At 37.7% G+C, this 15901-nt stretch overlaps 1 protein-coding gene across 3 annotated transcripts; it reads left to right on the top strand.

Moving 5' to 3' along the window:
* The first annotated feature begins 10643 nt into the window (after nt 1-10643).
* LOC306854199 (uncharacterized protein) lies at nt 10644-14443 on the top strand. Of its 3 annotated transcripts, XM_079392024.1 has the most exons (3): nt 10702-10957; nt 11564-11787; nt 11945-14443. In XM_079392024.1, exon 3 carries the CDS (start codon nt 12069-12071, stop codon nt 13194-13196), a length of 1128 nt encoding a protein of 375 aa, XP_079248150.1. In that variant the 5' UTR covers nt 10702-10957; nt 11564-11787; nt 11945-12068; the 3' UTR covers nt 13197-14443. The 3 variants fall into 3 exon arrangements, with proteins under 3 accessions (XP_079248149.1, XP_079248150.1, XP_079248148.1); XM_079392023.1 differs by lacking the exon at nt 11564-11787 and having other exon boundaries at nt 10644-10957; XM_079392022.1 differs by having other exon boundaries at nt 10708-10957; nt 11564-14443.
* Nucleotides 14444-15901: the final 1458 nt, after the last annotated feature.

The following is a 15901-nucleotide window of genomic DNA, read 5'->3' as shown; positions in this document are numbered from 1 at the left end:
AATAAATGTAACTGTAATATTTTACAGTTACTGAGAAATGTAATTAAATTACAGTTACTTATGAAGATGCTGACAATTTTTCATCTGAATATTTTCAAACACATACAGATTTAATTGATTTCTTTCCCAAACTGCATCGACTGCTCTAAAATATGAGACACCAATATTTCAGGAGTTTTATTTCATTTGGGTTTGTATATATACTTTTATATATAACAGTTTTTTCCAAGATATTGTTAGGTGCCAGTGTTTCCTATCATAGCATTGCAAAGATTTCATTTCAAAAACAGTATCATAGCTATTAAACTATATATTGTAATGATTTTAAATCTGTATTTAACCTCAGAATGATCTCAAAGTTAGTCTGGCTGTGCTTTAGAATTAAATTAATATCATTTTAATTCAAGTGATGAAGGATTTTGAAAGTCTGACAGTAATCAGTGTTGAGTCTTATAAGGTTAACCCTGTCTGCTTTAAATATTCAAAATTATTAAAGGTCCCATGACATGCTGTTTTTTGGATGCTTTTATGTAGGCCTAATTGGTCCCTAGTACTGTATCTGAAGTCTCGTTCCCAAAATTCAGCCTTGGTGCAGAATTTCAGCCACTACGAGCCAGTCCCACAATGAGCTTTCCTTAGGACGAGCCATTTCTGTGTCTGTAGCTTTAAATGCTAATGAGGAGGAGAGAGGCGGGGCAAGGTGGAGGATGGGTGTGGCCTGCAGCTTGCGGCCACGGTACCATGTGCTAATGTTGACAGTGGATGTATGGCAATGGCTCGTAGACACGCAGTCCTTCAAGCTTTTCAGTTTGACCCAGAATCTGATCCGGATGGAGAAGCACCGGATGAAGAAGTTGCAACTCAGCGGCTACAGCAGGACGTCTCCGAATGGTTAGTTTAAAATATTGTGTCTGGATACGGTCAGTGTTTCCCACACATAGACTTTACCTGGGCGGACCGCAACAATATCCACCGCCCGCTGCCATCAGCTCCCGCGTCTCACACACACGAGCACGACTTTAGAACAATATTTAGTAACTTTCAGACCCTTTTGGCGGCTTTTTTCCCATAACGGGTACATACTAACAAACCTAGCGACTTTAAAAAAAACTAAACAAAAAAACCTTATCATTCAGTTGGAAGATGTCTCCAGTACTGCCCCGCGAGCGCGAGGTCTCTCTCCCGGAGAAGTGTCGCCTCTCTCGGCATCTGTTCTGAGCAGCGAGCGGCAGAGAAGCAACGCTTTCAGTTCGCCTTAAAGCAGCAGACTCATCAATAAATCATTTACAAAACAGCGTTTCCAAGCACTTGTCGCTTACTGACTGTTTGGACTTTTAAATATGAACATAATTTGTCTGTTAATATGTGCAGTTTATTACTCAGACGCAAAACAGTATAGCCAAAGCCACTGCATATAGTCGCGTTTTAGTGTAAGTTAGATGTATATTGATTTTATCAGACGATGTTGCGATTATAAATCAGGATTTAAGGAGTATAGTGAGAGTGATTCAGGGTAAACGTATTATTTATGGGTCGTGTTTACAATTTATACTTGTTTTATGTATGACAACAGAAAATATGTAAATGTGAACCGCTTTATTGGGCATTAGGTTGTATTACAGTATGTGACAGTCACAGAGTAGAACAGATCTGAAGTGCCAAAAAACAATGCTTCGCTCGTTTGCAAGCCATGATGTCTCTCGCTCGCCTCGCACGGTCGTACCTCATTTTCTCATGGGCGGGCAAAGCAGAGAAAGGGGAGGTAACCTTTCCCCGTATGACGACATAAAGGGAAGATTCCAGATCGGGCCATCTGAGCTTTCATTTTCTCAAAGGCGAAGCAGGATACCCAGGGCTCGGTTTACACTCATCGCCATTTCTAGCCACTGGGGGACCATAGTCAGGCTAAGGGAACTCATATTAATGTTAAAAAACCTCATAAAGTGACATTTTCATGCCATGGGACCTTTAACAGTTAGTTTAGAATTTTTTTTTATAAATTTAAATTTAGAAAAGCAATCAAAATGTAATCAGTTACATTACTTTAAAGTAATTGAAATAGTTACACTCCTTATCGCATCTTAAATAGGGTAACTTGCAATCTGTAACCAATTACATTTCCAAATGAACCTTCCCAACACTGTACTTGTAGAATACAATTTAATTTTACATATACATTTGAGAACAACAAAACATTTGGCTGAGCTTCCTAACTTTACCTTTGGTTGACGGTTAACATTTGCATTTATTCATTTAGCAGATGCCTTTTTCCAAATGAGGAACATCACAAGCATTTTGTTAAGAGCCAACAATAATAATTGAATAAAATGCCAGGTTGAAAGTATGAGCTAAAGCCCAACTATAACAGAAGAGAAATTAAGAGAAAAATAACCTTTTTAGAATGGCAGAATATTTTTGCATGTTTTCACTTTTTCACAAATATTTGTTCAAAGTAAAACAATTAATCAATACATTTAATTTTAATATTTATATTAATTTATTAAGAAACATGAATAATTTTATATATCTTCTGTTTTTATTTATTGTTTTATGATTTAGTAAATAATAATTATTATTTATTTATTTATTTTTCTCGCCATGAACATAGCCGTGGTGCTAAATTATATACAATCAGCCAGTCACTGAACCAATCAAGCTTTGTCAAATCAAAGTCCATCATGATGAGCTTTCCCTTACTGATTATATTTTAGCATGTTTAGTTTGTAGTGATTGTAATATGTACTTGGCTTGTATTGTATTTTATGAGAAAGTCAGCTTTAATCAAAAGAACCCTTGAGGAAAATATGTTAAACCACTATGACTAAATATGTTAAATAAGTGAACCACTATGACTTCCCTCTGGCTTTTATTTACATCAATGGAATGCACTCTATTGCATGCCAGTGCCACAAACTAAATGGCATCGAGTGTAATTTATCAGCTCCACTTAAACATATACTGATGTCCCCTTTTGAGTTGTTTTATGATTATTTCATAACACGCTCCTAGCAACTGGTGATGGTTGCCATAGCAACGTATTGACGTATTTTGGGATCCAGAAATAGACAGATAAAGGAGGAAGGTGTCCCAGGCTGTATCTGCTCCTCAGGGTGACAAACTTTTTTGGGAGGGTGTGTATGTTTGCTCTTAACCTGATGAAATGCCTAGGAGGGGATATATGGAATTCAAATATGCTCTTTGCCATATTGTGTGGTCATTTTGATGTGGTGTATGAGCATGTGAGATGACATGACGCTATGTGGCAGAGGATCGTGTAAGAAGCATTTCAATGTGGACACAAAAGAAAAGACTGTGGTTCTCTGTAAAATAAGAGGTGAGACTGAGACACTCTTGTACAAGTTTAACACAACAGAGTGAGTCAGACTCTATTCATGGTCTGAGAAATTCAACTCGAGGGCTGCAGAGAAAGCTCATCAATTAAAAAATATAGGGTACATGCTTCTATAAATACACCCCTCTGCCCACTCTTTAAACAAGACGTCTGCACATATTGTACAGCAGCTGAAGTATATGGACTCTTAAAGGGACAGTTCACCAAAAAATGAGTATTGTGTCATCATTTACTCCGCTCCAACCCTTATTTAGTGATTTATCATCTAACAAAATGTTATCTACTTCAGTGATGTCCAACTAAATAGTCTGTAGGCCAACTGTTGGTAAATCTAAAAGATTCTTATGGCCTTGAACAATCATTTTTGACAGTCAGAGAGTCACAGACGTACAAAGAGTGACTGTAAAGTTGTCATTTTACTTGGTATTGCAGCACAGGAGGAACATATTTCAAAGGTCAGATCCTTATGCAGGGAGAAATACAAAGAGAGGAAAACACATCGATGATTCACGCTGTTTTCCCAGAACAATAGCAGTTCACACTGCCTTTCAGTGGCAAGCTGAATTAAAGCAATTGTTTTCAAGCTTTTACATAAACTGAGATAAGTAGCTTTGATATGTGATTGTACAGCCAGACAAACAGCCAGACCCAGCTATTTACTAGACCACCCAGTCCTAATTAGGATTAGACGAAAGCATTCGTTAAAATGTTTTGATTGTTGTTGCATGTGTTGTAAGATTTGTTTATCACTATAGAGTTCTGGAAGAAAAATGCCATTAATTTTGTCTAGAGTGCAGTTCTCATTTTTCTTCTTCTAGAAGCTACAAGTCTGATTTGAACTTTAAGTGTTTTTAATAGCCAAATTATTTACTCGGTCGCTGTAACCATGGAAATGTGAAATGCGCCAAAAAAGCGCATCTGTACATGCCCACTATTGTGAATGACATTATCGAGCCCCTACACTCTCAAACTACTTAGGCCTAATAGAGTGCTGTTACAACATATTTTTATAGACCAACCTGGAAGTCAGCATCACCCTGGCTCCCTCAACAAAAACCCAAAAGGGTTTTTCCATCGGCTTTTGTATTATTGCAGAAAATAAGCTCCGCCACCAATAAAAGTTTATGATTCTTACACGTTTTGTTTATCATGGTAATCTTCACAATGGAAGACAACTTCAATTTTCAAGCCTAAATACAGTCATCAGAAGTAAAAAGCTAAATGCACGCTATAAACAAACTACATCAGTCTCATGACTATAATTAAGCTTGCAGCAACTTTTTTTTAATTTTTAAAAAGGTCATAAGTTTGAGTAATAATGGTTTGCAAGAGTGCAGTTATGAACACAATGAGTCTATAAAAGTGGACTAGTGAGTAAATGTGTTTCTTTTCGGTGTGATGATGTTTAATGTCCATGAATGTGATAATTTAATGTGATGACAACCGGCAGTGCCATTTAGACAGCAGCTGCCTATTTTAAGACAAGTAAAAGCTTTTCAGAAACCACAAGAAGGTATTATTAATGCATTATATGTTGTAGAATAAAACAGGAAAATATCTTAAGCTTGTGTTAACCACAGACCTCATTTCAAGCATTTACCAACAACCCATCAAAAAAACAAACAAACAAAAACATTGACTTGGGGATGATGGAACCTGAAATGCTGATCCCTGCAGCATCAACATATGTAAAATAAATAAAACTAATGCATGCAACTTTTTTTTAACTTGTTTTTAAAACTGTTTACATGCACTACAGGAAAAAAACCTTAATTGTGATCATTTTAAATTTAAGTTTAAGATCCCATTTACACACACTGTGTTAGCTGTGTATTTTTAGCCCACGTACAGCTTTCTCTGATACTATTATCACAAAAACTGTGATGTCACGTGCATGCTTATTACTTCACTAGGCATGTGCCAGTTTCTTTACAAAGTGACATCGCCAACTACTTGCTGGCTCTGTGTCAAACATGGATCGGTTTGACAGCGGTTTCATATGTACACAAAACCTTTCAAAAATGCAAAGGAAAAACTTTTCAGTGTTCAGTACATTGTTGTCATGTAAAAGTAACTATTCCACTTACACATGCACTCTTCAAAAATATGCAAGTATGCATTACATGACCAAATATACTGCATTCTCTGGCAGAAACTCAGGAGTTAGAGCGTTTTCTTTGTATCTCTTTAAATAGCATTCACATATACAGTGTACATGTTTCAGAATGCTGCTTTCTACAAAAAAAAAAAAAAAAAAAAGTGCTAAAAAACAAGAATAAATTGTTTCCTTAAGGGCATGGATCAAAAATTGTATATTGCACCATTATTTTTTATTTCATTACATCATTTGCAGTGCTTCATTTGATGGGTACTTCATTGCCTCATAGTCTTATTTGAGCTTTTTGGCTCATCAAAGTTTATAAGTTGTTATTCATCTCAGAATTGGCTGGTTCAAGGCCTAGAATGAAAAATGATGAAAAATTGACTAAATAGTTGTAGAACCAATACTGCTGAAAATGCCAGCCATTCATCTCTATTTTATCCTTCAATAATTTATTATTTTTGTTAAATTCAATTAAATTGTTAAAGTACTTTCTTAACATTAACATCTTGGGCTATTGTCACTATATTTATTTTGCACAGTTAGTCTTTTGCAATACCAATTTGCATGCTTTCTTCCTCATTAAAGAACAGAGAAACAGAGAGAGGAGGGGTTTGCAGTTAAGCTGCATCCTCGCATGAACTGGTAAACACATGCAAGAAGTTAGATGAGGATACTTTGCTGTTATTCTCACAGATTCAGACATTTTGTACTCTGAAATAGTCACGCTGATTACTGAAAATGAAAAACACAATACACAATCAACACCAACAGGCAGCCTTATTATTTACATGTAAACACAAGCATTGAAATAAATATCTAGTAGTGTTTAGTGACTATTTTAAAAATACAATTTCAACCATTTTTCACTCGATTCACAAATCCAGGTAAGATCTGACTCTGAGTAGAGGCCTTCTACTTGTGTAAAATAAATGATCTTCCTAACTATTTGCTCAGAAACATTCCTGTTGCTATATGCAAACCCTTTTCTTTATATATGATGAGTTAATGCATAACCAGCCCGGAATTTCATGTGAAATGCAGTCGCTACATCTGGACCTGTTTCTGCAATGACCTGGATCAACGAGGATCTTCGCATATGTGTGTTTGATGTGCCTCAAGCATTCAGCGCACCTCTTTCACCACAGTGATAACCCTGTCCATGTGTTTACTCGGTTTGTTTAAAGGGTAGACTGAGGTTAAGCACCTAAGTGTGTCAATGTGTTAAAGTCTGAGCCGGCCTGGATTAACTAAGGGCACCTGCAACCGCTCAAATACACACTCACACACATAAACAAAGGAATTTACAGAGCATCCAGCTTCTACTTATTTAACTGACTGTTCTTTTTGGAATTAAACCTTTTCAAGAAAACCAATGAATGAACAAGCACTTTTGTAGAGCATTTGAACATTTCTAAATCAAACAAGGTCAAAACTTGATTGCCATAGAGAGCAGGCCCATGATTAAATAAGGCTTACAATGGTAAAACGTGAATATAATAAGGTTAAAGGTTATTTAAAGGATACTGTAACTAATTTACTAGTGTCACTGTACGGTAGTGTAAGATAAGTGACCTTTCCCCCAGTTTTTCTGCTTGAACAGGGCTGTTGTTAGTCGGGCCAATGACAATCAGCCATGGCCACAGCAAAATAAAGTTTATCATAACATCTGAACCATCAAGAGTACAAAATGTACATTTTAGCGATGAGCATTAATACTAGAGGTTTATATGAGTTTAATCACAAGAGCACTGGATAATACTGCTAACTTACAAAAATCTAAAAAAAAAAGAAAATTAAATGATGTAGTCTAATCTAATGCATAGCATTTACACAATGAATCAATATAAAGTGTAATAGTAATAGTTTGACAGATTTGTATGTCCAACTTCATATAGAGAGTTGATTATATAGTTACATTTTGCGATGTGTTCATATTAGTGCTGTCAAGCGATTAATCGCGATTAATCACATCCAATATAAAAGTTTGTTTACATAATATATGAGTGTGAACTGTGTATATGTATTATGTATATATACATACAAACACATGTATATAGTTAAGAAAATGTTATGTTTATATATTAAATTATTTATATATAATATAAAATATAATAATATAAATATATAAATGTATATACATGTAAATATTTTCAAAATATATACTGTAGGTGTGTGTATTTATATAAGTAAACAGTACACATATTATGTAAACAAAAACTTTTATTTTGGATGCAATTAATTGCGATTAATCGTTTGACAGCACTAGTTCATATGTATGCAAATTTGGACATTATATATCCAACTTTATAGAGCTGTGTGATAATAATTTACATTTTGGTACAATATATAAACAGTTATGCAGCCAAGATTGGATATAATTGCTGTACGTGAGTGTATTGTATGTATGCAGGCAGGTTAAGTAGGATGTACTATATAATATATGTGACCCTAGGGCCTAGACCACAAAACCAGCCATAAGCAGCACGGGTATATTTGAAACAATAGCTAACAATACATTGTATAGGCCAAAATTATCGATTTTTCTTTTATGCCAAGATCCATTAGGATATTAAGTAAAGATGATGTTCTATGAAGATATTTTTCTCCAAAATTTGAGATTGTACTGTAAAATCCCATGTTACTTCGCTGATACCCAAGAGGTCATATGGGGCCGTGGTGTTTTAGTGATGCCATGATTTAAGTACTAATCAGATTGTTCTAATAACAGTTTGGTAGAACAAAAATGCATCTTATGAGTTCACTGCCTAGATTAAGCCATCTCAAGCACAAGTTACTATAAATTCTCATGTAAAAATCTCTTGTCTGCCTCATGTAGTGTCAGTTACTGCAGCAGATGGCCCAGAGCTGATCTGATCACTCTAATGCAGTGTAAAAACACTCGTGTGGCTTTCGCAGATCAAGAGCAGGAGGTTGCACACTGCTTAGAAGACAAGGCCATGTTATAATCAGCAGGATTGTTTGTTTGTTTGTTTCAGCGAGAGGAACACACTGTTGTTCCTCATGGCATGCAACACATCCATGCTGTCAGTTTTGCTTTCTCTCCAGTTTCTCAAAGCTATGAAAGCTGTTGAATAAGCACACACTGTCAGTGGAGATATTATGCCAGGGTCAATGAGATTTGCAAAAAACAAATTTGAAAGACAAAGCACAAAAAAGATTTAGGTGTATTGCAGATATTCTTGGCTACAGTATGTGATAATACACTACACTACCCTAGTGCATTTTCGTTTTAAAGGGGTCATATGACGTTGATAAAAAGAACAATATTTGGTGTAATGCAGTGTGTTTATGCGGTTTAAGGTTCAAAAAAGACATTACTTTCTACATACTGTACATTATTGTTGCTCCTCTATGCCCTGCCTTTCTGAAACACACAGATTTTTGCAAAGCTCATCGGTCTGAGAAGCGAGGTGTGCTCTTATTGTCATGCTATCCAGTGCCTTGTGATTGGCCAAATACCTCAAGCGTGAGACGGAAATGTTACACCCCTCACCGCATTGTGATGGCCTTTCCCAATGAGACGAGACTAAAGCAATAAAACCCATTACAAACGAGGCATTTGTTGCATCCAGTGGGGACATAATTACTGATTATAATGACTTATACTGTCTTTTTATGCGTAAACATTACCATGTCTGCATTTGTGATCGGAGAAACGACAAACAACAAGCGCTACTCTACACTGCTCAAAACTTGTGTTTGAATCATCAGTGGCAAATAAGAAAACATACTTACAGGCTGTGAGTCAGAAGCACCAGACTGTCCTTGCAAAGTTGGAATTGCCCCACTTTATAGAAACAGCCTTTGTGCATAGCTGGCAGGCTACTATACCACAAAACGCATGACACGTGACCATTCATACAGGTACAACCATAGATATGTATAGGTAAATTCCCTATTATTTAGATGAAGGACGTGCTTGGAGCGGTCGAATGAGGAATCTACCCATACATATCTATTGGTACAACAATGAGCATGATGCTATTATTTACACGGTTGTCAAAGATATGCAGAGCGAATATGTGCAGCCACGCCATCGTTTTCAAAAGTCTCCGTTTTGGTCCATTTACACTGAAACGCAACCACAGAGTTTTCAAACTAAAACGGGGTCTGCACCGTTTTCAAAAGTCTCCGTTTCTGACCTTGAAAACGCCAGAGAAGTGTAACCGATAGGTGTAACCGTAGCAAAAGTTATGTTTTAAAACGAAAATGCACTAGTGTAAACGGGGCCTAAGTCAGTGGCTATTGTCACCTGTTTGGTCACTAACATTATTCAAAATATCTTCTTTTGCATTCAACAAAAGAAATGAACTCAGGTTTGAAACAAGTGAAGAGTGGGTAATTGATGACAGAATTTTCATTTTTGGGTGAACTCTGTATCCATTTTTTTTTCTTCCATGTTTTAGGTATTGGTTGTTTAACACAAAACAACTGGCTTTTAATGCAAATAGGACTTTAGGAACTCAATTTAACTAATTTGACATAGGTAAACAGTCTACAAGTAAGAAAACACGCAGATTATAATATTCCCAGTATGAATACTATATAATCACTAATAAAAGAATGTATATTATTAAACATACTCTTATCCAATAATGTCATCACCTTTCATTTCATATTTTCACATATAACTGACTTTGAATGGTGCACTGTAGTTGGTGTGCCTTTGTAATTTTCCATTAACACTTTTATGTATTAATTATAATGAATGATATATTACATAGTCTACTGCATTAGGGAAAAATATGAACAATGTTTTCAATGGCTGAATTTCTGTGTGCTTTACAAACCAGACTGTTTAAAAACGGAAATAGAACCGTAATTAAATTGCTAGTATAGCATTATGGCACTAAATGATTACCACATCAGTGTTTTCCATTGCATAACGTTAAAGCAGTTCAGGCAGTTGGCTTTACTGTTTTTTAATCAAAGCAGCATTATAGTCTGAGTGTTTTATAGCTTGTTGTGGCATTTACTTCAGTGCTATCTTGAAAAAAAAGGACAGCTGGTCCCACGTCAATAGTCTAAATATAGTTCCTGTACATTTATTGAGGACAACCGTCGGTTTTCAGGACACACGAGGACAGTGGAGAGGGCGGGGGGAGATTGCGCAATATTACTTGATGCTTTCAAAAAGATTATTCTGACGAAAACTGTAACGAGGGAGAGATTAGAGAGAAGAGGAGGATCCTGCGTGCGTACGGAGGGGGCGGTCCGTTCATCCACTCGCACACATGTGGTTCAGACGGGGTGATGGAGCGTCCTCGACTGAACCTGATGGAGCAAAGACACAAATAGGGGCCGAGCGCACTGAAGGCGCAAAAGACACGGGACGACTGAGCGGAGCTAACGGTGCCCCGCTTGACATTAACTGGCGAAAACTCTTCTGGGAAAGAACCGGACTGACCGCGGAACGAAAGTCGCTGAAAACGATTTGAACTGAAGACTTTCTGAACAGAATTACGCGGCGATTTATACTGGTAATATGTTTTTTTTAGTTCTCTGTTAAAGTTTACCTTACACATGTCTGTTTGTGTATAAAAGTATAGTCTAAATATCCGACAGGTGCTTGTGCTAACCTATTTTTTAATAGGCCTGTGTAGATTAAGTTTAATTTGGACAAATGGTAGCCGAGATGTTGGAATATTATCCTGTTGGAAAATCCCTTGTTTTGGGACATGTTGCCTATTAAAAGTTGCATCACTACTGGTTCACATCTGGACCATCTAGGCCAGCTAAAAACTACTATGTTCCAAACCAGCAACCAACTTCAAATCTATTTTTTCCAAGCAGGGATAAAATTCCGATAATGGCACGGTAACATTGTGCAATTTTTGCAGTGCAGTCGGGATGCTTTCACGTGATTGTTTAACTGAAAATAACAATTAGATTTTTTAGTTACATACCGAAAACCAATAGCAAAATGTTAACTTTTCCCAACTACCTATTTATTTTGGCGGATTATGTTTAATCCAATTGAGTTTTTGTTAGTGTATTCTTTAGTTTTGTATGAAGAAAGGTTCTTAACATGTAGCTTTATATATTTATATCTTATATAAAACTTTTTTTTTTTTTTTTATCTGTAGTAATGTAACAGAACACAGTGTGTTGAGTAAGGCGGCATTCCATGATGAAAGTGACTCACTGGGACAGGAAGAAGATAAGACTCACTCGCGCACAAGCTGTTCCGCAAATAGGTCAACGCGGGAATTCTTAGAGAAGGCGTTTCTGGTTTACATGAAGCACCTGTTTGCTGTTTAAAAACTACTTTATGTGATGATATTCATTTATGTATGTCACTTTGCGTAAGGTGGGTATATAACTGTACACTGGTTAACCTGATATTATGCGGTGTAGCAAGAACGTACTGTGCTTTGCCACTGGGAGGTAAAGAAGTTACATAACATTGTGTTGTAACTGAGCTTATGTAACTGACTGGATATCATTATGTTCTTTCTGCCCACCAGGTGGAGCCCCTGCTGCCTTAATAACATCTGAAATTGACCTGAAAACCACATTCAAACACACAACACAGACCAACCACAACTTCTAACATTACAATTGAGGGGGGGGAAAACAACAACCTCAAAAATGTATGAAGAGTCATCTCAGGAGATGAGGGTGTTGAATGCAAATGCTCCCAGTAGCACAGTGTCTTTCACCGATGAAGCTGTGTCCATCCTGACTTCAAGCAGTTTGCTTGCGCACTCGCTACTGGGCCGAAAATCGGCACTTAAACGCAAAGACGCCACTTCATCCAACATCAGCTCTGTGAGGCGTAAGCGGGAGTTTATTCCTCATGAGAAGAAGGATGATGGCTACTGGGACAAGCGCAAGAAAAACAACGAAGCCGCAAAGCGCTCTCGTGAAAAACGGCGCGTAAATGACATGGTGGTGGAAAACCGCGTGCTGGCGCTGCTCGAGGAGAACGCCAGGTTACGAGCCGAACTGCTCGCAATGAAATTTCGCTTCGGCCTCATTAAAGATCCCTCGAATGCTTCCATACTTCCGCTCACGACAGGAACCTGCGTCCCGCAACCTGCTATGCCACATTACTACCTTCCACGTGGGGATGGAGCTCATCAAGCTGGTCCAATGTTGACAAATCAGTCCCAAAGTGGACAGCAATCTGGGCGAAGTATCAGAGATGCCAGCAGTATGTCAGAAGACTCCGGTTTCTCCACACCTGGAGGGTCCAGTGTTGGTAGTCCCGTCTTCTTTGAAGACAGATTAAGCGAGCATGGAAAGTTGTCTCCGCATCAAACAGATGAGCTGGTTTACGAGTCCCATCACTCCCCACCTGATGTTTTAGCAATGGGACACGTCCCCATGTCATCCAACCAGACGGAGCCGGTGGACAGTATGAAGAGTCTTCCGCACAAGCTGAGGTTCAAGTCTCTAGGCGGCGGTGAATGTGACAATCCTGGAGACCAACAAAGTCCTATGCTGCCGGCCGCAGTGGGCCAGAGAGTTCACAGCCTTTTGGGGACAACCGAAGGAGCGGGTTACTGGACACTGCAAGATAGAGAAGACCCCCGAAAGGTCATGCCACCACAGCAGCAGCAGCAGTACAGGAATTACAGCCACAATGTGAACCCAAACGAATTTCAATACCAAGCCGAGAACAGCATGCTCAAGTCTCAGCTCAGCTCTCTCAGCGAGGAAGTGGCCCAGCTCAAAAAGCTCTTCTCCGAGCAGTTGCTCACCAAAACAAATTAAGACTTTATATAGAGTGCACTGGAACACTGCAAATATTCACAGTCGAACTCATGAACATCCATAGATTATGAATGGAAAGAACACAGCATGTGCATCACTACCTCTTCACACTCAGTCATAACCAAACAGAACTTGCATATCCACCTTATTTTGCAATGTGGAAGTAAGCTATTTTCTGTGAACGTGCAAGATTTCCAGTTCATAAAAAAAAGAATAAAATGCAGTAAACAGTAAAACTATTTTACATTTATGCATTTAGCAGATGCTCTTATCCAAAGCGACTTACATTGTATTCAAGTTACAGTTTTTACATTTTATCAGCTTTTGCTTTCCCTGGGAATCGAACCCATGATCTTGGCGTTGCTAGCGCCATGCTCTACCATTTGAGCTACAGGAAAGCCATTTTATTTTTTTAAAATAAAGTTTACAATATCAACAAAAAATATAAGAATTACCAATTACCTTGCAATATCAAGCAGCATAATGGACATGTTTTTGTTCAGCTAAAATAACTGGAAGCAAATGACACCAGAAGCCTTGCATGTTCAAGTTACAAATAGCTGTGCCCCACTCTTATGTTACAAATAAGGTGGTTAATGACTTTTTTTACCCCCTTAACTTACATTCAGGAACATGGAAGAGCATTCCAGCGGCATATGGACAAGTCAGCTACAACGCCTCACCTCAATTCGTTCAGTTGCTCCTTTTGCCTCAAACACTGTGATCTTGCTCAAAAAATGCCTCAGGCTCCTGTAAAACAATGTCTGCACACACAGGCCTGTCTGTCGCTGTAAATGTAAAATGAAGCATAACATCCTCCGTTGTAAAGTCATTCCTCTATTATGTGCCAACACTACTTAAACAGTTGTCAGTAAGTGAGAGGAAATGCACTGTGAACCTGAAAGTCTTCACACTGTAATATTCCTCCTACGGTTTGACAGATTTATGAATAAAGTATAAGAAATTGCTTTTTGCAACATATATCCTGATTAAAGCCGAACAGGAAACACCAGGAAGGGGGAAATAATGCAATGAATTTTGATTATCATCATGAGTAGCAACTCCGCACTGAAAGACTGCATCATATATTTTTTTTCATACAGTTCACTGCCGTTGTCCAGACAAGGCCATCTAAATTGAATTACACTGTTACTTGCATTTTGATGGTGAAAATGTTCTGTTGTCCTGTGGGTTCTTGTGTATTTGTACCGTAAATATACATTGTGTGAATAAATATTTTAACTGTTTGTTTGCCTTGTATTATTAAACTAAAATTTTATTTGTGCAGCTTAATTTCTATCTATCATCTAATATAAATTGTAGCTAATAATATTTAAAGTATGTTTAATTGTCTCGAGGGACAGCCAACAGTAGTTTCACAACATGTTTTTTTAAACAAATTCTCTTGCATTAAAATGTGAGAACCATCTTTAAATTCCCAGAATCAACTAGGACAGTGTTTTGACATGTACACATGTGCAGTTCTCATGGACTATCACCTCTGCTTGGTATACATCAAGTTTTAACAGAAATATTCAAAGCCATATATACCATATATATTCCTCAATATACCATATGTACCAGATGTTACAAATGATTAAGCATGAACAACAATTACAGAATTGATGAAGAAACAGTTTTCACAAAAAAATGCAAGTAAATTTCACAGTTACAGAAATTGCAAGTAACCCTGAGTTAAACATGAAATTTTGAAACAAGAAAAGCTGAAATCACTCAAAATCATTTCAAAGTTGTGTACAGTGTACAATAAAGAATCCATTGCTCCCTTAAAAGTGTAATAAATCTTATTTATAACTACTATCTCCATAATGCTGTCAATATACAGCATATTATAGGCCCATAACTCCTTAAATAATCCATATGTTCTTGCAACACTGGCACAATCCACAAGAGGTCAGCAAATCATTTTGTATTTCCATTCAGAGTATACCCACTCACACACACAGCGTTAATAACATAAACTGAATTAAATGACACACAAAGGTTGGCACGACAAAATCACCTGATTCAAGATCAAGTTTCACCTTGACATTTCCCTGTACTTCCTTCAAACTAAGAATAAACATCTGACACCAACTATAGGCTACCTCAGTCCCCTGAGAACCGAGCTCCGCTGAGACCTTTCTGGTGATGTAAGGGCATATAAATAGATGCAAGAGTCTATTTAAGGAACTCAACTCTAAAACAAGCTACAAAGCTTTTCCTGAGCTTCAGTGTTTACGTACAAGCTCTTTCACTTCCACACATTCATGATTCCCGGGTAATTTCCCTCCCTGACATCCCTGCTCCACTGGTCCACTGACCCCTGACTGGCTGATCTTCATCACTCACGCATTCAGACAGAGGCTGGGCCTGACGTAAGGTGGGTAGCTCGACGGCTGCCATGGAAACCTCTTCCAGACGATGCTGGGCGTGGTGGGATTGAGGGGTTGAAGGCAGGAAGGAGAAGGAGAAGGAGGGAGGGGGACAGTGGGCCACATCAATGTTCAAGGTCATCTTCACAATACTATTGTGTCTGTGACTTCAGTCAGTAAGGAAAGAGAGACATGTTGTTTTCTTTCTATTAAAAAAACATATGAGGTGACTTCAGAGTGTTGGAAAGTTAGGAAACATATTGCTATCACTTGCCAGTCCCTTTCTCCTATTAAGATCGGCCGATGGGGGATTCTCACAAAAGCTGTCAA

Source organism: Barbus barbus (assembly GCF_936440315.1).
Source record: "Barbus barbus genome assembly, chromosome: 3".
Taxonomy (NCBI): Eukaryota; Metazoa; Chordata; class Actinopteri; order Cypriniformes; family Cyprinidae; genus Barbus; species Barbus barbus.
The sequence above is the reverse complement of the archived record's forward strand: the minus strand, read 5'-3'. Positions and strand labels throughout refer to the sequence as shown.